This window comes from Pezoporus flaviventris, unplaced genomic scaffold (genome assembly GCF_033815535.1).
Source record: "Pezoporus flaviventris isolate CSIRO_AGI_PZ_B2104156 unplaced genomic scaffold, CSIRO_AGI_Pfla_v1 ptg000021l, whole genome shotgun sequence".
Lineage (NCBI taxonomy): Eukaryota > Metazoa > Chordata > Aves > Psittaciformes > Psittacidae > Pezoporus > Pezoporus flaviventris.
Genome location: NW_026892569.1, coordinates 10,677,908 through 10,702,437, shown reverse-complemented (window position 1 = coordinate 10,702,437; position 24,530 = coordinate 10,677,908). Strand labels below are relative to the sequence as shown.

The window sequence follows — 24,530 nt, the reverse complement described above, 5'->3', positions numbered from 1 at the left end:
GGGCTGGGGAGGAGGCTGCAGGCTAAAGAGAAGCACTGATAGAAAGAGCTGGAATCTGAACAGACACACTGAAGAGGAACTGGGGTTATTTCTTTCGTTAACGAGTAAGGGGTTATCCCCAAGTTGGTTTCCACAGAAGTGAGACTCAAACCACGCGGGGTTGGAGGAGGAAACCCAAGGTTCATTAGCAGTTTTCTTGCAAACATGGTTTTAGCAGCAGCAGTGCTCAACCCTACACAAGGCAGGGAGCTCTGTACTGTTCACTTTGTAAGGCCCCAAGGAGTTCCTTGTGTGGGTCGGACTCGACCGCGTGATAAAAGCAGCCGCAAAGTTCTGGCCACTGGGAAGCTGCCTGATAAGAGCCCTTCTCCATCCTTGTGCCAACCCACGGCTGCACCCCTTGTTCCCGGGACAGCATGGAGCAGCTCCAGCCTGGCCAACCCCCTTGCTGCCTTTACACCACTGATGAAGCCAAGCGGTAAGAAACAGGTTTCCAGGTTGATGGTGCTGCCTGTTACCACAGTGCAAGAACCAGCAGAGCCGTGCCTGGTCTGATACAGGCTCTGCCTTGAGCCCCAGCTGCTTTTCTGCATTTATGGTGCTTTAAAAACTTCTTTTTAATTGAAAACTATTTCTCCAAACACTTTAAAAGAACAACCCCAAAAGATCCAACACAAGCCCCCCCCCCCCCCTCCAAGAAGCTTCAGTTCGTGGGCTGCTGCCTTACATTTCACACTGGTTTAGAAACTTCAGTGCATTTAACTGCATGACCCCATCGCCCCCAGGACAACAGCAGAGAAGGAGCTTTTGTACCTGTGCTTTTTATACTAAATCATTCACAACTCCTTTTTTTGTCCTACCCTGGTAGGGTTTTGAAACATAAATAGGCCACTCTGCAGAAGACTTGAAGCTAATAATTCTGCTCACAACAATGCCCGGATCATTTTTCCTCTCTCCCTATTCCAAGGTGCCTTTATGAGACAGAGCTGGGCACAGGTACTTTCACAAAAAAGGTATTTTATTATTCTTAGCAATATTCACCTGGAAGGAATATGAGGAAAGCATACACTTTTTACAGACAATATATAAACATGTTGTACAGAATTAACAATAACTTAGGTCACTAATCCAAAAATAAGCAAAATAAAAATTAAAATAAAACCAGAAAATACTGAAGATTTTTTTTTTTTATGCTGATACAAGTACAAAATAATTTAAATCTCGACTGCCGTTGTCTATGCTGCAGTGACTGACAATATATTGCACTTTGTCAACTGTATCAGTAATCCCTGTCTTCCACCCACATCCCATCCCCACCCCCTGCCCCAATCCTACAGGAATCTGAGTTGGGTACAAATAACATCCAACTGTACCATTGGAGAAGGTTAAAAAGTGAAAAGGTCCCAATTTTTTTCCCTCAGTAGATTAAAAATGCTTCCGATTTCTCCCAACCAGTTTAGTCCCCCGCTTATTTCCACTTCTTTACAAAGTGCACCTATATGCCTACGCAGACCAGAAAAAGGAGGAAAGCAGGATTTTCACGGCTGCTTGGTTCTTAATTCGTTATCAATATTGGAATTACAGGCTTAGAAAAGAAAATTAACGTACATCCATTTTTATTCGTTCTGTTGGGTTTTTTTTCTTTAAAGCAGGACTTCTGCAGGAAAGATACAATTGGTTTGATCCAAAACCAAAAAATAAAAACAAATAAAAAAAAGAAAAATCCCAACAACAAAAAAAGTTAAAATTAAAAAAAAAAAAAAGAAAAGAAAAAGCTTGTCACAGAGTAAAGCTTACGTGGTTTACATCATCAAACCCCTCTGTTCGCCGGGGCCTTTCATCAGAAGTATAGCTAAATATGTACATTGTATGTTATACTGGAGCTTGTGTTCACGAGAGGCATCGGATCATAACAATCAATAGAATACACTTCACATTGGCAATAGCTTGGGTTTCGGTCCTTTACGTACAATATGCTTTAATAATGGGAGATTTAAATTTACTTTATCTTTTTTTTTTTTCCTTTTTTTGTTAGTTTTTCCTATAAAATACGCTGTGGGAAACGGGCGCTTCCCCCGTCCCATCAGCTGCCGCAGGGGCTGGGGGTTGACGGGTGTGTGAAGCTCAAACTGATTGTCTCTTTCTTTCCCCTCTCCAGTGATCTCGATGTGTTTTTGCCCTTCCTCCTCCCTGTGAAGCCCACGGGGCCCCTGGTGCCCATGCGGGTGACCGGTGTGGTGATGGCCACGCTGCCCCAGGCTTACCCAAGCAGCTCATCTACGTTCTTAAGCAACAGCTGCCGACACAACAGAACAAAATGCTTCAACCTCTGAAGTCTGAGAGTCAGATGGGTTTATGCCCCGTGATGATTTTAGCTGTGCTAGAATTTAGCTGCGACACTTTGGGCAATGCCTGCGTCTCACCCCTTGCTAGTGCAGGATTGCCTCCCCGAGAGCTCTTTCCCAATGGTTTATCCAATCTAGCTGTTTAGTTTGAGGAATAAAAGGGTAGCTGGGAGAGGGGCTGAGTTTTTTAAAGAAGTCTTTCATGTTAGGGAAAAAAAAAAATGACAAAATCATGTTAAAATAATGACCATCTTGGGCACGTTAAAATTCTGTATTATTTGCTTTGTTTCCCCCAAATCTTGCTCTCCTTCCTATAGATATTTTGGTATGGAAGATAGATGGAGCTAATCCAAGGGGCTGCTGAGTATGTTCCCCCTCTCCCCTTGTTTCGAAGGCAGGTTTGCTCACAGGGTGGTAGCCATTGCAAACAACAGCACAAGAACATGCAATCAGAGGGGTTGAGGCTTTTTGTGGAAAACAAGAGCAAAATAAATATGACTTTGTGTCTGATTTCCTTTTAAAAATTACGGTTTTATAAAGATGTCCTCTTTTTTTTTTTCTTTCTTCTTTTTTTCCCCATCCCAACTGAAGTCCACGATAGAAATCCAGCATGTCTGGCTTCCAGTGAGCCGGTTCCATCCTGGGAGGCTGCTTAGATCTCTTTACAATATTCACAGTAATGACAAAGAGAGAAAGGAAAGCCAGTTCCAAGCCTTTTCCTTCAGCTTCTGCCACCTTTTGCTTCCTGCTGGACCATGAAGTATTGAACAGGTGAGTTATTTTTCCTTATACCTGAGGGGGCAAAGTGCATTACAGGCACCACTACGTTTCTGCAGAAGACCCATCACTTGCAAGGTTTTAGTCCAGCATTAAGAGTTAAACCACATGGGAGCAAAGATCCCCTTTGTCATCCCTACATTCTCCTCTTGGCAGAACATTTTCTTACTTGGTGTCGTCTTAGGCAAAGCCCCATGTTCTTTAATCTCTGGGTGGGTCTCTTGGTCATCGGGTTTTATCCCATGGCTGTAACCATGCTGGATGGGTGTGGATGTCCAAATGAGATGCTGGAAGATGGGTGGATGGGGGTAGGTGTTGGAAGGATGTGTCCAGAGTGGCTGAAAGGTGGCAAATGCCCCATGGGAGCCATGTGACTAGCAAGGGCAGCAGCGCTGAAGGGAGAGGATTTCTCCTGCATGCACTTGGACAGTTCCTCAAAACACTCGGAGCCTTTCTTGCTTTTCTTTGATTTGTTGGACATTTTCCTATTCCTGGTCTGAATTCCTTCCTTCTTCATGGTCAGAGGCCTGTTCACCTGCAAGAAATGAGAAAATCAGGCTCATGCTGACAAAATGACCTTACTGTGCAAAAATGAAAACATTTGGACAGCCCCCGTGTGTTTTTCCTGGATGGAGACCTTTTTCTGGCCAAAACAAAAAAAGGTGTTTCTTTCTGCAGAACTTGTTTATATGGATTTGTTTGAGTTGTTTAATAAAACCACACACACAAAAACCCCCTAGACATGAAAAACAAATGGAAGCGCATTTGGCAGCCGACGGCTTTTTCCCGTAGGCTTACCCTCGGTCCTCATTCGTTTCCTAATAGAAGAGATCAAACTTGGAGGCACACATTGACTCAAATTCAGTCCTAAAACATGAGCAATCTTGTACCACTAACCTCTATTACAGTTTAAATAATGCTCCAACATGTCAAGTGATTCCTGCTTAGGATTAATTTCTTTAATCGTATACATATTAAAACAAAGTCCTAGATTTAATTATTTAAAGAAAAAAAAACACAAGGAAGATGTCCCATCAGAATTAATTTTTCCTCAGAGCCCATTCCAAGTGACCTCTGCGTTTCTGGAGGGAAGCAGCACACAAACCACGCTTAGTTAAAACCAAGTGTGGTAGCTCTGTTTTGCCCAAGCGTTAGAAGCCAAGCTAATACATTGTAATGTCACTGAACTTAGCATCACTGTGCTGACAAAGAACGGCTGTCACTTCCCAGGGGAACCTTAGAGACGGGGGAAGGAATAAAACAACAACGCAAACCCTGAAACCAATAAAAGCCTGGTGTACACCATGCAGTTGAGACATCAATCCTGGCTGGGCAAGCAGCAACACATGAGATGAGTAAATACTCACATTGTGCAATTTATAGTAGAGTCCACAGGCATTACAAACTGGGTCCCCGTTTGCGTTACGTCGCCATAAGGTTGTGGTGGTTGTCTGACAGTTGGCACAACAAGTCCCTGCTCTCCTGGCCGCTGACTAACAGAAAGAAAAAGAACATTAAAATGTGTTGGCAGGAGGAGGGAGATCCTCACACATCAGAAAGGTCAGGTTGGACTAAATGTTTGGGTTGGGCAGAACGAGTTCCTATGATTTTACACGGCATCAGGGCTGAAGGAGAGCTCCTTCAGTTTTACATTTAGGGTTTTGTTTAAATCCAGGTAGTCTTGGATGCAGACGGCAGCCTCCAGCCCCATGGCACCGTGCATGCAGGGGAAGTAAGGAGAGAAACAATGCATCTCTAACTGCACAAAAATTGTAGAAGGGCAACATCACCTGATGTGTCCAGGTTTTCCCTTTGCAGGATTCTAGATTTTGTCCTGAAAACATATTTGTCTTTTCTTTTTAAACGACCAATTCAGTTTGTGCCAGCATTGGGGCCGGGTTTGAAAAGAGGGGAATGATCTTAAAGAATGTGATTTTTACCCCTGCTCTGTCCCTTTAAAGATGGACACAAAAGAAAACCAACCGCATTGCTTAACTGGGTGCAGTATTTATCAGAGCCATCACTGAAAATTCAGTTTCCATTTACAAGTGAAAGGGGGAAAACAAAACCGGCTCCAACTTTCTTTAAATATTTAGCAAACCAAATTTCATGCCTCGAAGCAATGATTGCGCTGACCCGGCTGCCACCCCTGTCCCTACTCAGTGCCTTGCCTGACAGGCCCTCAAACAACTATCTTCAAGGGGAGAAAAATAGAGCAAAACTCTGCCACCCTTTCCTAAAAGTATTGTTCTGCTGAAACCAAGGTGGGGGGGGGAGAGAAATGCTCAAACATTTCCCCCACCTCCCCAGACAAGAACAGGAAAAGTCAAACAGCAGGCAGCAGTAATCCCTGGATGGGCCCTTGTCTGCCAGACCCCGCAATAATGCGCTCTTTGTGCGTGCACGGCATCGATGGAGCGTTTCGGACGGGCTAATTGCACCCCATGTTTTGGGAATTAGCTTCGTATTAGGAAGCTTTGGCCCTGCCTCTGGGAGCACTAAAACTCAGGCAAGTTTTGTGCAATGCTGAGGACCCAGTGTGTGTTTAACGCAGCAGAGCCCGCTTTCTAACATGGATCAATCCTGGTGGTTTCCCCGGGGCTCTGCTCCCTGGATGTTTTTGCCTTTAGGCACCAGGAGCCATGGGGTGAAGCAGCAGCGTTACAGGGCCAGGAGCAGACCTGGAGTGATGGGTTTCCCACACAAGGACTGTGTGCGCTTCCCTGCTGCCGGCATCGTGCAAAGGCCAGACTGACCGGGCTCCTGTAAGAGGAGCACCGGGTTCTGTTCTCACTTGTTCCTGATTTACTCCAATGCCCTCTGTAAATTCCTCAATGCTAGTGGATGGCTCAGTAGCTTAAGGCAAGAATCAGGCCCTTGGAGACTCATGTACTTGAGTCCTTTACTTGCCCATGAGAACAGGCCAAAGGCAGAAAGAGGGGGTACCCCCCACTGCCACTGCACTCAGGCAACCCAAACACAATTAATGCCAGACGTCCAAACCCTGACATTATGAACATGATCTCTTTGCCATTGCACGTCAGATGAACAAATCCCCAAAGATGGCCATCCCCTCTCCCCCGCAAACAAGCAAACTCCAGCGGAAAAAGGGGCAATAAACAAAGCTGTAAATCAATTACAACAAAACAGAACATTAAAACAAACTATGCTGAGAGAAAACCTCCCGAGTGCCCCCCAAACCCTGGGCACTGAGCTGAGCGTAAGCCTCCAACATATTGGAAGGTGGAAACCTGTGTTTGCATATTTGAGATGGCTTCACTGATACTCAACTGTGCTGCTTAACTCTATGGCCTGTCCCATTCAGGCTGGAAAGCACTTGAGCCTGGGAGACGATAATGTTACACTGTTGTCTTAACATTTTTCTATGTGTCAGTCACTTTAGAAGCCAGTCATTAAGGAGCTTGCATAGTTGAAATTCTGACTCACAACAGAAATCTTCAGTATCCCGTCCCAGTGTTAGAGCAGCAATGCCAATTTTCTGCTCTCCAAACCTCATTGAAACATGCCCACGAATAGCTGAGAGACTTGGGCACCATAAATCACAAAGCTCCAACAAATATATTTATTATTCTTAGCATTTTAAGCATTATTTGTGGAGTGGAGTGTATTAGAAATTTCAAAACAGCAAGCATGACTGGCAAGGCTCGCCTATAGAAACTCTCTAAAGCTTTTAGAGTCAGGAAACAGATACACAAAGTTTCCTTATCTTTACCGTGCAGATATCCGGATAGGAAACTACTACCAGGAGCTTAGAAAGGACTTTTTTTTTTTTAAATCGCTCAAATGAAAATACAAAGTGTAGGTGACTCCATGGAAAAATAATGGGATTTTTTCTTAAACAGTAGGGGATTGTCTGGGGAGGGAACTAATATTAATATTGCCAGAGAATATAAGAGTGAAAATTACTTCATGGCCTTTATACAAATAATTATTAAGTAGGAGCAGTAGCTTTGACTCATCTGATTTGTTTTGCTTTTTTGGAGCTGGAACCCTTTTTGTTTAGTAGCCGGTGGAGGACATTGCGCTGATAACCCTTTCGCTCCCGGTGCGTGCTCAAAGCTCCCAGGAGGCCAAATAAATGAGGAATTAAATTAAAAGCTGTCATCCCAGGATGACCGGGGAGCCGGATACACGATACCCCCTGTGGATTGGGAGCGGCGGGGAGGCTGCGGGGGGCTGCCGGGGCAGCGCTGGCCCCAGGCTCATTGTGACCCCGGCGTGCCGGACCCCATGTACTGGACCCCCTGTACCACAGGGCTCGGCTCCGGGCAGGGGCTGAGCAGAGCTGAGACATGTTTGAGTTTGAATTGTGCCTGTGTGTGTGGTCCCCTTGCCTAATTGATCCCCAAACCCAGGAGAAACAGAGCCACCTACCAGCCTTCGCTTGGGTTTAATGAGAGGTCGGTTTTGACCGTTCATTTTGTGGTAGAGCCCGCAGGCGTTACACAGGTAATGCCCGGTGCCGTCTCTTCTCCAGAGAGGGGTAGCAGTTGCTCCACAGTTCACACACTCTCTGCCTTCTAAATGGAAACACGAAGAAACCGGATTTCTTTCTTTAAAAACAAATTCACAAAAGCTTTCTGCATTGTCCTGTAGGCATTTCCCAGGAGTCAAACAGCGTGTTAGTTCAAGCACAATCAGACAGCAGTGACATCTACAGCACATGCAGCAAGGAGCTCAGCTCCGAGAACACCCAGACTCCAGCATGGATTTTATGTCACGATCAGAAGTGGGCAACGCTCTCTGCCAGGTGAGGAATGACACTGAGTTGTGTCAGGTGGAAGTTACCATCCCAGTGTTGGGCACCGCTGCCCTGCCCTACCGCTGCGCTCCGATGTTAGATCCTGCATTCTCCAAGCACTAACACACACACACCTGCAGACATGCAGCATGTGAAAGAGAGAAGCAGGGGGAGAGGTTTTGTAGAATTAAATCCAAGCAAAAAAGACCTCCCGCCCTGTGCTTTCCTTTTTGTTGCTAATGCTACGGGAGGAGAAAGTGAAGCCGAGCAGACTGGGAAGGGACACAGAATGCCAAAGGCTCCGTTGTGATTTTTGCTCTAAAGGCAGAAAAGCGTTGTTAATGCCGAGCTTTGAGAAAGCCCAGCTTTAGCAAGCACTCTGGAAATCACTGTAAAAAACAGGCTTGGAGTTCTCTGCCTCAGCAATTTTTCAACACCACCGTTTGGGTTTGGAAGGGAGCAGTTTACCTTATACTGCTTCATTATTAGTTTTAGTGGGGAGCACGGCATTGCAGCAGGGCTGTATTAAACCCTAGATATGTACCTCCTAGATATGTATGTTCCTGCCTCAGAAAGCTCTCTGCTGAAAGTTCATTTGCCTCTGACGGTTCGAGGGCAGGTCTGCTTAATATAGAAATCTCTCTTAATATAGTTTATGCAAATCCTACAGTATTTAACTGGAGAGGAAATTCTTCTTGCTAATAAGTGGAGCAGGCCATGCCGAGTTCAGCGGGGCTTGTGTCTTCTTTAATCTAGGGAGTGGGTGGCTTTTAAACAACACAGTCCAGAGTGAAAAATGAGGGGAGCTCTGCGGCGCTGCGCTCGGAGCTTTTGTCCCTCCTAGGCAGGAAGCTGCAGGAGTCGGCGTGTCGTGAGGCTTAGCTCTCCTACAAAAACACGGAGTGGTCACGAACTTTCCCCAGCTCCTTGCACGGGGGCTCCCTCACGGCCAAAGAAAATCCCACTACCCAAAACCCATTAAACAAACAAGGAAAATAGGTGCTCACTTCCTCCGTCCAGCACAGTCATCGGCAGCTGCAGGACAAAATCTAGAGCTACTCAAGTCCCTTTATCTTCAGAGTCCTGGCTCTTGACTGTTTCCAGGCTCGGGCTGTGAACTGCCTTCACTTTTTACTCTCTGCACTACTAAAATATATCTATTTATGATATAAATATATACACATAGTGGCTACTATGTATCTAAAAATAAATATACATACATAGTGGCTATTATGTGTGTGTATGTATATAAAAATAAATACATATGCATAGTAGCAACTGCATTTAAATAATAGGAGATGATAGTATTTTTCCTGAGGAGCCATTTGAAGCAGAGCTGAGGAGCTCATGCAAGAGCTGGTATTTTTGTTGTAAAATTCAGAAGAGTTCACATTTCTAAATTATTGCCTGCTTTAAAAATAAATGTAGTGTCTTTGTAAGCATATATGTGCAATGATACGCAAGAATATACACACAAAGCTTATGTAGCCCTTTTCTTTTAAGGGCTATCTGAATCCAGCCCCAATGTTCGGCCGTGCATCTTCCCTTGCCGAGAATGTTAAATGGGAGGTGAGTAGAATTACACCAATTATCTGAATTAATCTGTCCAGTTGCACATTTAGTGGGATTGCGGAGGGGGATTAAAACTTTGCCCATCACCTAATTTGCTGACTTAGGTCTGAAGAAATGCAAGGAGGGGTTGTGAGATGGGAAAGTCGTTTGGAAGCACAAATAAGGCTGGTTCAGAGGGGAAAAGAAATAAGGGTATTTTCTAGTTAAAGTTGTGCTGGGGAAGGGTAGCTCTGACTGACACCTCCGTCCTTGCGCTGGTATGTAAACTACATTTGAACTTTTGCTCCTGTAAAACGTGAAGGGAATCGGGCCCCGGGCGATGGGGAGCGGCCCGGCCGGGGCGGTTTCGCTTTCGCCCTGCGCTGGGCCGGGTTTGCGCTGATGAGGAGCCATGGAAGTGACTACGGGGGGAAGATCCCTGGCCCACGTCCCCACGCGTGATCAGCGCGGGGGTCTGACCGCCCGGGGGGGACCGAGGTCAGTTTTGCTCTGAGGGGAAACACATTTAGCCTACTAATCCCTCCTTGCCGCAGTGGATCTGCCGGCTCTCACTGCACCGGTCCTCACATCCCCTCCGAGCATGCTGAGGCTCAGCGGTCGCTGTGAATGTATTGGCACCACGGGAGCCTGGAACAAGCTCTATCTCTTCGCTTAAAAAACTCCAGAAACGGGAGAGCAAGCTGCCACCTGTCCCTCTGTCCCCAGACACAAGCACCCCGCATCAAACCCCAGCACTTACCCGAACAGGACCTGGCCTTGCTCCGTGGCTTGGGAGTGAAGCTGGATGCAGGGCCCCCCAGGAAGCTGCCAGGGTGGAAGAGGCTGCTGCTGTAGTCGTGTGCGGCTGGCACATAGGAGGGGTATGTAGGGATGGGGTGGTGGGTTGAGGGTTGGGCCCCCATGCTGGCAAGGCTGCTCCTCAGCGGACTGGCACTCTCCATCTTCATCCCCTCCGACAGCGAGACTTGGTACTTGATGCTGTCTTTGTCCTCCTGCCTGGCCCCGGCAGAGGAGGATGGGGAAGCAGCGCTGGTGGAGTTGGGGTCCGGGGACACTTCCTTGGGAGGGGTCGGGGGGAAGCCGAAGAGGTGGGAGCCGGAGTGCGAGGCTGGGGTGAGCGAAGAGGCAGAGGCGGTGCTGGACGTGCTGCTGCCCGGGTACACCGAGATGGCCCCGGGTGCTCCCGCCGCCGAGGGGTGCAGGGGGGTCTTAGTGAAGGGGTTGACGGTCCAGGGGTTGTGGTGATGGGCGGACAGTGCCGCCTTGCTGCTGTCCAGCCAAGGAATCCCGGGGCTGTGGAGAAGGTGAGGCCGGCACATCTGACTCCCGGTCAGGCGGGCTGTAGGGACACAAGAGCGATTGGTATCAGCGCGGGGCCGCTCGGCACGGGAAGGCCCCAGTCCCTCGGCAGCAACTCGGCCTGGGGGGACTGGAGAGGGCCCGGAGAACCGCAGCCGGGCTGGCACAAAGGCCCCTTTGCCCAATTCCTTCCGAGGGGGACACCGTCTAGCCCAGCGAGGGGGTGCGGTGGGCACAGGAGGGCATCAGGCACCAGGGGCAGGGGTTAAATCTCCCCTTTCCTCCCACTCCACCCCGCCCGGGGATAAGCAGCAAACCCCTTTCTGCTCCATCTTCCGAGCTGCTGCAACGCGCTCTCTTCGGCTCCTAAAACCACCCCCAAATAAAACCCATCGCCGATTTGAACCGGTTTGTATTTTGCATCCGGGAAGTAGCCGCGTCTGAGAAGTTTTAGCCTGTGCGCACACTATTTCCCCTTCCTTTCTAACCTCCCCCCTTTCTTTCCCTCCCCTCTGCCAGTCCTCGGTTATCTCTAGGGTTAAAATCCAGACGTGCCTCCCTTTCTATCCTGTTTTCTCAGGTCTCCTTCCCCCCCCTCTCGGAAACACCGGAGGGTCCCCCCCAGTCGTCATTGCTCGCCTTCAGCCCGGGCCGCGGGTGCCGGTTTACCGTGTGCCTGGCTGTAGGAGACCCTGGCCCTGGCATGGGCGGAATTGGCGTAGTAGGGATTGCCTTGGGAGTCCAGGTGGTTGAAGAAGACATCGACTTCATCCGGAGGTAGGAGCTGCGCTGGTTCCATGTAATTGTGAGCCAGTCCTGGGTGGTGGCTCTCGGGATGCTGCCCGTTGAGCACGGCGTGGTGGGCCATCCAGCGAGGCTGGTCTGTGGCCACCTCCATGGCCTCGGGCCTCCCCTCCCACCCAGCCCCAGAGCAGGAGCGGGCCGGTGCTGCTCGGGGAGGGGGGGCGGGGGGGTTGGGGTTGGCGCTGCTGGTGGGATTTAGGAGATGGAGTGGCTTTTCTTAAGGAGAAGATGGCCGGGCGGCTGGCGTGGGCCCTGGGAAGGGTTGGGGGAGCCCCCCGGAGTCACCGTGTCTCTCTGTCCAGGCGGGCGGCGGCAGGTCCGGGCAGCACCTGTAGGGACAGACGGAGGGGTGAGGGGCTCGGGAGCGCTGTACCGGGCGGTACATGGATGGGGAGGGAGAAGCAGAGCCCCTCCCCCCCTTCCAAAAATGTCCTCTCCCCCAAAGTCTTCTCCTTGCTCCCTCCCTGCTCATTGCCCCACAGAATAAACAGAGATCCCATTTCAAACTCTTTACCAAAAAAAAAAAAAAAAAAAAAAAAAAAGCAAAAAGCTTCCTTTCCCCCCCGCTCTCCCTACAAACGTCAACAGGAGTTTTCCCAGCTGGCTTCAAAAGCGGGGTGAAAAAGGAAGAACGGCAGATCCAATACAGAGTAGTGCCAGCAAGAACTGGGCCTGACACAAAAGGAAAAGGAGGGGGAGAAAGAAGGGGGGAGAAGGCGAAGAGGAGGGAGGAGAAGGGTGTTTAGTGAAAGCAGCGAGTGCGCCCTGGCAGCGGCCCCCCCCGCACCCCGCACTTACCGGCTGGCGGTGGGAGCCGGCGTGGAGACCGCGAATACGGCGGAGAGGGGAGGAAGGAGGGGGGAAAATGGGGAGGGAATTAAAAACAAGAGAAGTCCCGAGCGCGGGGGGATCGGAGCTGCAGGGTGTTACTCAGATGGCAAAGCCGCTGCTCTGGCCGGCGCGGTCCCATCCCCGCGCATCCTATATGAGCGCTGGCGCCAGCTGGCCGCGGCGCCGCAGACGGTCCGGGGCGCGCAGGGCCGGCGGGGCGGCCGGGACAGCCAATCCCGGCAGCCGATCCCGCAGATCCCGCCGCCCCACACCGCCCCCAGCCGCACCCCCGGCCCGAACGGAGCCGGCCTGGGGAGGGGGGGAGCAGCGCGGACCCCCCTCCTCCGCCTCCTGCCCCCCCGCAGCATCCTCCGGCAGCGCCGAGGGGGCTTTCCCTGCCTGGGCGCTGCACGCCCCTGCGGGGCGGGGACGGAGAAATGGGGGGGGTCCCGCCGGGGTGTGCGGGGATGCGGAGGGGCATGGGCCCACGCTTTGGTGCGGGGGGACCGGAGCGGGCAATGGGGCCAGCTCCGCCGGGTGCTGCCCCCGACCGTGGCTTCCAGCGCCGCCGCCGGGATGCCCGGGGCGAGGGGGCTGGAAGTCAGCACCGGGGAGATGAGTACGTTAAAATTCCCTTAAAGCAGGCACAGCAGCGCGCAGCCGGGAGCGGGGCTAACCCCAGCGTGGCTGTTCCCATCGTGTTGGTTTGAAATAACTGTCTGAACGGGGAAATAAATAAATTTCAACCAAATAATTGCGCTGCTCCTCAGAGCCCGGCAGGCTGAGAAGAGGGAGCGGGGCCCCGCCGGGCAGGCGGCGGATAAGGGACGGGTCCTGCCCGGCTCCCGGGGAGGCAGTGCTGGGGTCGGGCCTGGCTGGGGCTCGCTGGAGGCTGCGGCAGCGGGGAGCCGAGCCGACGGGGGCCGGGGACCTGCTGCGGCCTCCCCTACGGGGCTGCGGCGCCAACACCCCGCGTGTTCTGCTTCTCCCCTTAAAATAAAATTGAAAAACCCCACAACCAAACCACCAACAACAGAACCCTCCAAAGATTCAGTTTTAACATTCGCAGTTACTCGTGAGCCAGGGCAGAGGCGCAGCCCTGTTCAACAGGCGTTTTCCGCGGAGTTCGCGGCGCAGCTCGGGTTCTGCCACCCTCGAAAGTGCGGACAAAGCCACCCGCTTTTGGGGCAGAAAATGATATTATTAATACTAATAACAGTGAGAAAGCCAGAGATTGCCCGCGCCCCGGAGCGCTGCCGGGCGCTGTGGGGGTCCCGTTCCCCTGCACTGCCCTCCCGCGCCTCCGTCGTCGCTTTCGCGGGAAATAGGAACAGCTCGTCCCGATCCCGTAAAGCTCCGACCTGGACCTGGGGCGAAGGAACTGCCCCTCACCCGGGAGAGGGCAGGGGGGAGCCGAACACGGCCCGCCGTCCCCTCGGCAGCGGCTCCAGCCCGACGGCGCGGCCGGGGAGGGGGCTCGGGAGCCGGTCGGGGCCGGGCCGGGGCCCAGCGGGGGGGGCCGGAGGACGAGGAAGATGGTGCCGGTGCTGCCCCGGCCGCCCCAGTCACCACGACGCCGGGGCTCTGACGTCACCCGTCACTGCCAAATTCGCCAGGAAATGAACTTTTTTTTTTCTTTTTAATAATAACAATAATAATAATGATGATGACGGTAATAATAAAACTTCTTTTCCTCGCTGCCGATCCCGTCTCACCGGAGCGATTCGGGCTCCCTCCATAGCTATTCCCTCACCACCATCACCCCTTGTTCCCTCCAAGCATCCCCCAGGGGCACCCCCAGCGCAGACCCGGAGAGGAGAACAGGCAACGCGGCCCGGGATGGCTTCTACGGAGGCTGGGGCTGGGGGAGCCAGCTTTGCTCCCCCTCTCCCCGCATCCTTTCCTGTTGCACCCGAAGCCAGGACTCCCCAGGGCCCTGCTTTCGGGGCTTGGCCGTGCCCCTAGCCCCCCTCCGCTGGGGGGATGCCAAGCAGCTGATCCGGGCGGCAGCTCCTCGCTTGGCTGCCGGCCGCAGCAGGGACGGCGGAGCCGGCTTCTCTCCGGCCGGGCTGGGTGGTCGGGGCAGGCCGGGGCCAGCGCTGGGGCTGGGCGGGGAAGCGGGGCCGGGCCTTGGGGTGCCCGGGCGCCCAGGGCCGGAGGTGCCAAGGAGGAAAGGGAAACAAAGCAATAAAAAAAAGAAAGAAAAAGGAAAGTCAAAAGCGAGAGAACCTGGGAGCTTTCGAAAAACCCGGCTTCGACCTCCGAAGCGATTTTCTTTCTGCACGCATCAAAACCCCCACAAATCCACTCAAATATCCCCCCCAAAGGAATTTATTCTTTTTTATTTTCCGAAGAAAGGGTGAGTATAAACTGAACGCGGCCGGTTGCAGGTCGGTCCCCTCGGCGTCTCGTTATCCCCGCAGCCCGGGGGCTGCCGGAGCCGGGGCGCTCCGTGCCCGCGATCCCTCCCGGAGCAGCCGGGATCATCCCGGGCCCGGCCGGAGCGGGCCCAGCGCCTAGCTGCGCCTTTATTAATCAATATGGCTGTTTAATTACTGCCCGCTGCCACCAGCATGGGGCCGCGCTAGGTTTTTTCTTGGGGGGGGGCGAGCGGGGTGGGCTGTTTGTTTTAGGCAGGTGATAAAATCGCAGTTAACGAGCTGATAATTCGTTCGTGTTTGTTTTAAAAGACAAATTGTAAAGATTAATCAGGCGGTTTGATTTATGGCGAGGCAGACCCCGGCGCTGCCCGGCCGGGGCTCCCTGAAGCCCCTGTCTCGGGTTACCGGGGGCCGAAGCGAAACAAAAGGGGCGAACCAGAGACGGAGGCGGCAGCTCCTGGGGTCGGGTCCCGCCATTCCCGAGCCGGGGTCCGGCGCCTTTCCTCGCACCCTCCCCCCGCCTCTAAATCCCTCTGTAACTGAAGGACCCCTTTATCAGGGATGGACCATTTCAGCTGAGGAAGCGGCTGAATTCCCGCGGGAGGTTTTCCTCCAGCCGCCTCCCAGGGTTTCACTTGAGTTTATTTCGCTGTTTCTTTCGCCGCCGCTTCCCGGCCTCGCTGCCAGCGTTTGCCGACCCGGCCGCCGCTGCGGACTCGGCCGCTAATGCCCCGGCGGCAGGGCTGGCGGTTAATTGAATTAATTCCCCGTCGGGAGAAGCAGCAGCAGCAGCTCTGCACCCGCGTCCCGGTGAGCAGCTCCCCCACAACCCTCTGGGGAGGCAGCGGGTCCGGGCATTAACTCCGGTTTATTAACTTCATTTTGTTATTCCCGTTGCATTTCTTTTTTTTTTTTTCGGTTTTAATCAGGAGCTTTCCCAGCTCTGGAAGCACAACTGGTTATTTTGATTTGATTGACAAGTGATGTCATATCGTTAAGGGAGAGGGGGGAGACGACAACGTGTTTTAGCAACAGTTAGGAGCCCTGTGTGATGGAGTTGACACCTACGCCGGGGCAGAGGCGAAGGCAGAACCCCTCTTTCCCTATCCACGCACACGGAATTGGGTTTATTCCTTTTGATTTCCTTTTTTTTTCCCTATTCTGGGTGCTCGGACCCTCGCAGCCGGGAGTGGCTGGGCTGGAACCTCACCCCCAGCGACACTTCCCTCCAGACACCCCCTTCTCTGGTGTGTCCTTGGGTACAATGTTTTGGGGAGGGGAAGTTCTGGCTTTCTGCCTGGTTGTTTTATTTCGGTGTTTTCCTCCCTCTGGTCTTGTCTCCGCTTCGCTTTGCTTCTCCCCCGGCCCCCCCTCCCCGCTAATGGCTGCTAATGGGGCTATAAAGTGACACAGTTACCTCCTAACCGCGAGACCCTGTTTGAGCTGCGTTAAAGGAAAAAAAAAAGGAAAAGAAAAGGAAGGGAAAATTAAAGAAAAGGGAAATTAAAAGGAAAGGAAAAGAAAGGGAAGGAAAATAAGGAACAAGGGAAATAAAAAAGAAAAGAGAGACGGCTCTGGAAATAAATCATGGAATACTTAAATTATTATTTTTTAACCCCGGAGGAGCCTCTCGTTTCCCCCATCCCGCAGCCAGTTGCTGCTGTCCTATCCGCCCCATCTCTCCTTCACCTGCTCTTTGTCCGAAGTTCGTCCCCCTCTTCCCCCGACAGCAAATAAAGGGGAAGAAAATGCTCGAGTGACCCCCGCCTGCCCAAAACGACGGCTTTTGTGCGACTTCCCAAAGCCAAACGCGTGCGGGAGGCGTGAGGAGCTGCACAGCCAGAGAAACCTATCACCATTTATTTTCAGGCGCTACCAGGGAAGATTTCGTTCGCCGGAGCTCGGTTTAATTTTATGTGTATTTTTTCTTCCCTTGCAAGGTTATTTCGGGCTCAGCTGGTGCAGGAAAGGGGCCGTTCCTGCAGGTTTCATTTGCTTCCTCGCAAGCAAAACTCCGCTGGGGAGGGACGGAGCCCGAAACGGGCAGCGGTGCTCGTCTCGCCCGCGGTACCGGTCTCGGCTGCGTTCCCCCTATAAGCAGCGGGGCACGGACCAGGGCGGCATGGGACTTCCGAGGGTAAAAACTGTAGTAACTAATTGCTTTTAATAACGATGCTCCAGGGGAGAAGAACCCCCGCGACAGAAACGCGCATCCCGCTTAGAGAAACAGCTTTTCTTATTGAAATCGCCTCAAATCCAGGCAGCTCTGCTCCTGGGTGCTTCTATTTATTTTTTTCTTCCCCCCCCCGCCCCTCCTTGCCTTCCAGCCCCAGCATCCCAAAGCAAAAAGAGGATAAAGAGGGGAACTTTGCACATACAACAGCAAAAATCATGCAAAGCTCCGTAAAGCTGCCGCACGGGACTGGGACTGGCGGGCTGCGGCGGGCAGGTGCAGGGCCGGCACAGCGAACCCGCATCTCCCTCCGGTTTTCTTTCTTTTGCTTTTTAATGCCCAAATCTGCCAACAATGGGGCGAGGGGACGGGCCGCGGCTGCGGGAGGGGGCGCGGGCTCTGCACGCCCGTGCTCCGGGAAGTGCCTGCCCGGCCGCCCCGGGTGAAATGCAACTTTCCAAGATGGAGATTTAAATAATTACCCGGTGACAATGGGGAAGGGAATAAAACCCAACCAGCCTCAGACGCGGCCCCGCTCCCCGCAGGGTGCCCGTGCAGGAGCGATCCGGTGCGCCCGGTAGAGCCCCCGCGGAGTCTCCGAGCGCTGCACCGGGCTCAGCCGGGCCCGGCCGAGGCTGCCGGGTGGGACCGTACGTGCTGGGGACATTTATTCGTTCTTCACACAACCGTGCCCTGTTTGTCCCCGGGGAAAACTGCCCCGAGCGATGTGTTCCAGAGGCGAGACCCGCATCCCGGTGCGCGGTGGCGGCGCCGGTACGGCAGCCCTGGGGCCGCGCAGCCGCATCCCCTTACCTCGCCTTTCGCTGTTCCTCAGGTTTCTTTCAGTTTTCCGGCCGGTGCCTGGAAAGCGCCGGATCCGCTCTCCCGCGGGGCCGCTCCGCAGAGCCTCCCGCCCGCCTGCGCCGGTTCTCGGCGGCGGACGGTGCGCGCAGGCTGCGCGGGGCTGCCCGAGGTGCGCGCTGCGGAGAGCGGCTGCAGTTTTCGAGCTGAGCCCTTGTTTCTTTTTTCCTTCCCCCCCTTCCCTTCCTCCCTCCCTCCTTCCCTCCCTCCCTCTCTTTCCCTCTCTCCCTTCTTTCCCTCCCCTTCCCTCTCTCTCTCCTGCATTCAAGGATGGCACAGCGAGCCACTGTGTATTTATGTACATAATAAGGCAGCTCGTCCCCTCCACTTCATTTGCATCATTACAATATCTGTACAAGCACATCACATTGTCTGTTGCTTGCACCTTTTGTTACGGTTGCTGTCACAGTCTACGCGACTTGACTTTCATATTTTAAATGAATTGATATTATACCAACAACACACACTCGCATTCCAGGCACTGGGAATCCGGCTCCGGCTGGCTCCCGAGCCGCTCGCTTCTTCCACCGCCTCCAAGGAAGGTGGGGTTGGGGGGACCCGCTTTGCAGGATCAATTATTCGTATAAATTATTCCTATTCGTATTAATTTTGTTTCCACTCCCGTGCGAGGGGAATGTCTGGGGGTTTCTCGGTTTATACTTTTCCTTTTCGTATTGGCCAGCCTGGTTTTCGTATAACCTCGTGTTTCTTCTCCCCCCTCTCCCTTCCCAAACTCAGTCTTTCGGGCTATGCACCTGCAAGTAGGAGAAGCAGCGGAGAAGCTGAAAGAGGCGCAAGCAGCTATTTCGCCAGGAATCGTTGTTGTAGCTAGGAAGGTAACGGTAAAACACACATAGGAGAACCAGCCAAAACGAATGGGTTTGGAAACGTTTGCGCTCCCCAGCCCCGGCTCTGCAGTCCTCACCTGACGGGTATTTTGCTCCCGGTGCGTGTGTGTGTGCGGGTCTGGGTTGGGGGGTCCCCTCCCAAGCGCCCGGTGTCGGGGTGGGGTGGCGGGCCCCGGGGTCGGCAGAGGGGCTCAACATGAATCTCCGGGGGAGAGCGGACGGGACCCCCTGCCCGGGGCTGCGGGGAAACCGTGTTAATGGGGAGACAAAGGCCGGACCGTCCGGCGGGAGTCCTGCGGGAGCGGGGAATCGAAATACGGTTCGGGAAGGGAAGGAGAAAAGTTTCGCGGGAGGCGGAATTATCATCATAATGGAGGTAAAAATGTGAGCAGGGGAAAGGCGGGGTGGGGTGGGGGGGGATCCCATTCTGCTGGCATTTTCTGTCTGTCTTTGTGATATGGTTGGGGGAAAAAGGGTCCTTGATATGCGGCAGATAATTCTTATCAGCCCCACGCAGCCCATTTCCAAAGTAAGTGTTTTAATTACTTCTCCTGTATTACCCTTCATCCTCTGAGAGGAGATGCATCACCAGATTTATGCGGGGAGGGGGGGAATACAAAAGAAAGCGGTATTAAAATAAATACACATATACATATATATATCCCCCTGTCTTTCCCTTGTGCCCAGGAAGAGGGAGACGCTGCTGCCAGCCGCGCCCTGGGATCGCCCCTGCACGGAACGACTCTAAACCGAGGGATCGTCGCTCGGGCGGGAAAACCACGGCAAAAGCGGGGTTTGAATCCTGCAGATTGCTCCCCGCGCGGGGACAAACGAGGGCGGCCGCTCCGGGGCTCGGGGAGGGGCTGAGACCGGCGGAGCGCGGGACCCCGCTGTCCCGGGTTGCCCCGGGCCAGGGCCATCCACCGAGTGCCACCAACGGCATTGGGGGCCGGAGGGGCGCGGGTGCGATTTGCTCTTCTTTCCCGCTGGAAGAGAAGGATGTTTTCCTCTGCTCTTTAGGTTTCCTACTTAAGATGTCATCTGAAAGTCTGGGAAGGAGCGGGGACCGTGCTCTGCTTCTTCCACGGTAACAACCATATTCTGCATATCGAACAATACAACAGACAGTGGGAAAGGCTGAAACCCCCCGAAAAAAATAAGGAGAAAAAAAAATTAAAAAAGAAAAAATCCCCAACCTTTTCAATATTGATTTAAAAAAAAAAGAGAGAAAATTTAAAAAGAGAAGAAGCAGCACCAGCAGCAAGGAGAATATAGGCTCAGCAGCTCTCCAGGTTCGCTTCCTTATTATTACTATCCAGGGGTAATTTTTCATCTCTGCTAGCTAATCTTTGTTCCTTGTGAAGATAATGAATAGCCCAATCCTTATCTCCTGGGCTCCTGGAGGCTGCTGGAGAATGGGGTTGAACAGGGTTGAAAATTGGTTCCAAAGTGCTGCTGAATAAATGGTGTTCCTTATCTCTCGCTTCCAGATTATCGGAACCCTTTCAAAACTCACACAACAAATACAGCCACCGCATCTAATGCATCATTTACCAGAGCAGATCTCCGCGTTTGATCGGCAGATAGGCAAAATCTATGTATTCCTTGCTTTGGTTAGTATGCATGGACGCGGGGCTGCTCTGCAGGCGGTGCCCCCGGCCGGACCCGGGACACCCCAGAGGCTCTCGGCACAAACGGATTTTGCTGTGGACGTGGAGGAGTGAGGAGAGGGTCCCCTGGCTGTCCCCGAGCCAGGGCAGGGTGGTACAGCACCGCGGCTTGCAAGATGCTGCCGTGCAATGGGGATTCGGGGTTGCTCCGCTGGGGAGCTGGTGGATTTACAGGGAGAAGGGAAGAGGGAGAGCATCGTCTTGGGCATCCGCTTGTGCTTATGTTCACTCTGCACTCACAGTCGCATTCACCCGCACCCGGGAGCTGCTCCAGGGGCGCCGAGTTCCCTAAAGCCGTTCTTAGGCTCAGCGGTACCCTGGTCCAGCCCGAGCCCTCGGCACCCTCAAGGTCCAGCTGGTTAAACCTCCCAGGCTGTTCCACCCAGAATCCTGTCAGCGCAGCCAGTCCCTGGGTCCCCCGGGGCTGGGGCAGCTTCCAGCAGCCTCGTGGGTGCTGGGTGAACCCCACATCCCAGCTGCAGGCAGAACAGGGCATCTGTGTTCCTCTTTCTTTTATTTCCTTTCCTTCTCTCCTTCTCTCCTTCTTTCCCTCTTTCTTTCTCTCCTTCTTCCCCTCTTTCCCTGTTCTCTCTTTTTCTTTTCTCTTCCCTCCCAGTTTTCTGGTTCCTTGGTATCTTTCCTGATGTTATTGTTATTATTTTCCCAGAAAAACCCTCTATGTATCAGTGAACTCTCCCAGCCCGGCCATGCACACCTGGTCCAGAGCAACAGATCCCTGGCCCAGCACAAGGAGTGAACGTCCCCTCCACTCTCACCCACCCTGCTCTCCCCAGCAGCACCTCAGCTTGTGCCGAGGTACCAAACAAGGCAGCATTTTGCTATGTGCCACCACAGGCCACTCCTGTGTCCCCAGCCCAGGGGGTGGTGAGATCCCGGGTTGGGGACAGGACCCCCAACCGTGTCCCAGCCCCTCTGCCTGCCCAGCAACACTCGGCCCTTCCCGGCCTGCAAAGGGAGGGGAACTCGGGTGGAAGTTGGTGGTGAGAAGGGCCCAGCCCTGCCCGTGCTCCGGAGCTTTGTGAATGTTCAACTTGTGCTAATTTTTTATGGCTGTATTCGCAGTTGTTCCCTGTAAAAAACAGACCTGTGTTAGTTTATTAATAACCTAAACATTACGTATTAAAGACCTATGAGTGACACAAGATGACAAAAAGCTGTATTTTTCCAATATACACAAGCACACATTTAATAACCTTCTATTGCATCTCAGCTAGGCCTTCTCTCTGATGGTTCCCATGGTAACCCAGATAAAAAAGCAGCCATTTTCCATATCTCTATGAAAGTCTATTATATTGCAGGATTAGTTCATCTTCTGCTAAGGTCAAACACAAAGTCATACAACCTGAAATATTTAGAATCCATGTACATTCATTTTTTTATATGCCCTTTCATTTTCCACAAAAGCCCGGGCTCCTCCGAGGTTTTATTCCCCAGAAAATGCTCAGCAAAGCAATAAAAAAAAATCATGATTAGCAGCTGATGAAAAGTTCAATTGTTTTTTTTTTTTCCTCCATTTTTTTTCCCCTCCCTTAACCCCCCCTCACCCCCCGCCCATCGCCGGCCTGATCGCGCCGTCCCCATTTATCTCTATCAGCAGCCGTGATTGCGGCCGATACCCGCCTCCTAATTGGGCTGGGAGCAATTTGCAGGCGGACGGCGGCACCTTCTGGTAACGGCGGGTGCGGCAGCGCCGGGGCCCGGCGGACCCGGGACGAGACCCGGGACAGTACCGGGGGTGCCAGAGCCCCCCCTTCCGCAGCACCTCCCGCCCGCTCCCCGCGGTGCGCAGCGATGGGGCGGCCCCGCTCAGCTTCCCAAGGACGGACCCGAGCTCCACTGGTTCGCACTCACTGTCCGACCCCATCTCGGTCCAGCCACAGTCAAGCACCGGTGTTCATTCATTTACCTAATCCCTGGCAGTGCTCAAGGCCAGGTTGGACACAGGGGCTTGCAGCACCCTGCTCTAGTGGAAGGTGTCCCTGCCCGTGGCAGGCGCTGGAGCTGGAGGAGCTTTAAAGCTCCCTTCCAACCCAAACTGTTCCATGGTTAGTGTGTCTCAACAGAGGTGCTCAAAACCTTCCAGGGCTCTAGATGCAGCTATTGCACCCTTGCAAAACAACAAGTGTTGGACCCACCCAGGCCAGGATGTGTAGTGTGGTGTGGAGAGCAGAAGTCAAGTCACTTTTCTCCCTTTATGAAGGAGTTGGTGTAATTCAGCTGGGGCTTGCTGACACCTGGAAACCCAATAAAACAAACCCTGCAGGCAGGCTGAACGGTGACAAACGTTATCTGCCGGGACAAGAAGAGCTACAGCTTACTCTTTTCCCAAGGTTACTCCTGAAAACCTTGAATATGGAGGAGAGGATGTGTACGTGTGGCCACCCACACCCGTGGGTATGTCCATGGGTACCTGCCACGATGTGATGTTTATCCCAGCCCCTATTAATGTGAGGCTCTGGGAACGTTCACAAACATGGAGAAGCTCATGGGGGGCAGGACTGAAGATTAATGTTTTCCTTCTTTTCCCGAGCCTCCATCCCCTGGGAGCTCGCAGGGGTATCCCAGTGGCTCTGGCCACGCTGCTGGAGCAGCCTGGGGTGGGTGGAAGGTGTTTTTAGGAGCTGTTTGCAGGTTGGTGATGCAGTGGCCAGAGCCATGCCCACCTCCAGAGCAGGCAACAGACCCGGGGGGTGGCTGGGTGGGGGGTGGTTATCAGGGTGGATTCCCCACCCAGGAACTGGCTCACCTGGAGAACATGAGCATCCATAAAAGCCCACACCTGCACCTTCCCTTCAGGCTCTGTTTCCTTCTGCTCAAGGAAGGGGGGATGATTGCATTTGGGGGCTAATGCAAAGCTTTCTGATTTGAAGCCAGTGATCCTGGGATATGGAGGTCTCCTCTCTCTTCTGTTTTTAATTCTTTTTTCTAGTCTCAGGATTTGTGCTGCAGAGAAGGTGGTCGGAAGCTTGAAGGAGGAGTTCAGAGCATCACCAAATGCAAGTGGATTTCTTTTTCAAGTCTTGTGGTTTCTCTTCTTCTCTACTTCATCTTTCCATCCCAGGCAGCAGCTGATGCGGTGTTTGCAGGTCTGAGGTCTGCAGCCCTGAGAAAGAGAGCCTCTAGAAATCTGTGAGTAACTGTGTTCTCCAGCTAAACCAGGGGTGTCTGGTGCCAGCACCCTCTTGGGTAGCGGTGCTGCTCTTCTCTCATAGCTCTTTCTTGTGAAACGTGCTGGGGGTTGGCAGAGGCTGAGCTGCCCTGGTGCTGGCAGCATGGGGGCTATAGAGTGCCCTGTGAGGGTCCCTATCCTGCAGCGAGTGGGGTGTTTGTGTGCTGGTGTCCACTGGGGTGCTGCTGGGGACCCCGCAGAGCTTTGCTATCGCTGAGCACTGCTCAAACCAAGCAGTGAATATAGGGGGGGACCCAATTCCCCTTTGGGTTGCCAGTGTTGATTCCCAGTGGATGGCTGCTGCTGGGGGATGCCTGGAGCTGTGGGGTTGCCTGCAGGGGCAGGGTGGCTGCTCCAGGATGAAGGGGCTCCTGCATCCAACCCCAGGGACTGGGGGGTGCTGTGCTCTCCTTCCCCTGCCCGGCTGCCCCCTGCTTTGGGCTTCTGGGTAGGGGAGAACTGCCCTGGCCTGGCCCCTGGTTGTTTTTCTGTCTCTGTGACATCTGGTGCGTGGCTGCGAGTTCCCAGAAGAGGCCCTGATGGAGGATGTTGGGGTGGGGAGAGCAGAGCTGACCTTCTTAGCAGAAGGCAAAGGACATGGAAATGTTTCAGGCTGTTCCTAGCAGACATCCCTGGGAAGGGAAGCGCCTTGCTCTGCTCCACCAGGGCAGCTCTTCTCTGCTATTTGTTCACTTGATACCATGCTGGAGATGCTTAATTTATCCTTGTCCCCATTGCTGCACCTGAAAAGGTCTTGTGGAGTTTGAGGATTTAAGTTCCATTGATCCCTCATGACTTTGTGTGTTCCTGGTCTTACAGTGACACCAACAGCCCTGACACGCTCAGGTTAAAGATGCTCATCTTGAAGTGGGAGGAGTGTGGGGCTAAGTCTTGCTCCGAGTCCAGAGCAGTCCCATTGAACCCAGCCCGGTGTGAGCAGCATTCCCAGCAGCACCCTTTAAAGAGGGAATTTCTTGCAACCTTGTGATCCCTGCTCTGGGTAGGTCCCATGGAGGA

The 24,530-nt window shown here is 53.0% G+C and overlaps 1 protein-coding gene and 2 long non-coding RNA genes across 4 annotated transcripts; 2 read left to right on the top strand and 1 right to left on the bottom strand.

Moving 5' to 3' along the window:
• Nucleotides 1-2,890: 2,890 nt before the first annotated feature.
• On the bottom strand, nucleotides 2,891-12,495 carry GATA2 (GATA binding protein 2). Of its 2 annotated transcripts, XM_061456037.1 has the most exons (6): nucleotides 12,358-12,495; nucleotides 11,425-11,888; nucleotides 10,196-10,795; nucleotides 7,518-7,663; nucleotides 4,490-4,615; nucleotides 2,891-3,657 (listed from the first exon to the last, which is right to left on the bottom strand). In XM_061456037.1, exons 2-6 carry the CDS (start codon nucleotides 11,651-11,653, stop codon nucleotides 3,358-3,360), a joined length of 1,401 nt encoding a protein of 466 aa, XP_061312021.1. In that variant the 5' UTR covers nucleotides 11,654-11,888; nucleotides 12,358-12,495; the 3' UTR covers nucleotides 2,891-3,357. The 2 variants fall into 2 exon arrangements, with proteins under 2 accessions (XP_061312021.1, XP_061312022.1); XM_061456038.1 differs by lacking the exons at nucleotides 11,425-11,888; nucleotides 12,358-12,495 and adding an exon at nucleotides 11,073-11,200.
• LOC133270618 (uncharacterized) lies at nucleotides 7,713-10,281 on the top strand. Its single transcript, XR_009743852.1, has 4 exons — nucleotides 7,713-7,893; nucleotides 9,388-9,453; nucleotides 9,561-9,713; nucleotides 10,162-10,281. It is a non-coding gene; the product is annotated as an uncharacterized LOC133270618 (long non-coding RNA).
• Nucleotides 12,496-15,705: 3,210 nt separating the features above from the next.
• On the top strand, nucleotides 15,706-20,129 carry LOC133270617 (uncharacterized). The gene is made up of 3 exons (XR_009743851.1): nucleotides 15,706-16,018; nucleotides 18,544-18,751; nucleotides 19,341-20,129. It is a non-coding gene; the product is annotated as an uncharacterized LOC133270617 (long non-coding RNA).
• Nucleotides 20,130-24,530: the final 4,401 nt, after the last annotated feature.

Bases quoted from the DNA above. Each gene is read 5' to 3' on its own strand.
- GATA2 (XM_061456037.1), bottom strand. From the start codon at position 11,653: ATGGAGGTGGCCACAGACCAGCCTCGCTGGATGGCCCACCACGCCGTG. The intron at 10,796-11,424 runs GTAAACCGGCAC...GTGTCCCTACAG, and splicing joins CTCCTACAGCCAGGCACACG to CCCGCCTGACCGGGAGTCAG. The intron at 7,664-10,195 runs GTAAGTGCTGGG...GTTTCCATTTAG, and splicing joins CAAGGCCAGGTCCTGTTCGG to AAGGCAGAGAGTGTGTGAAC.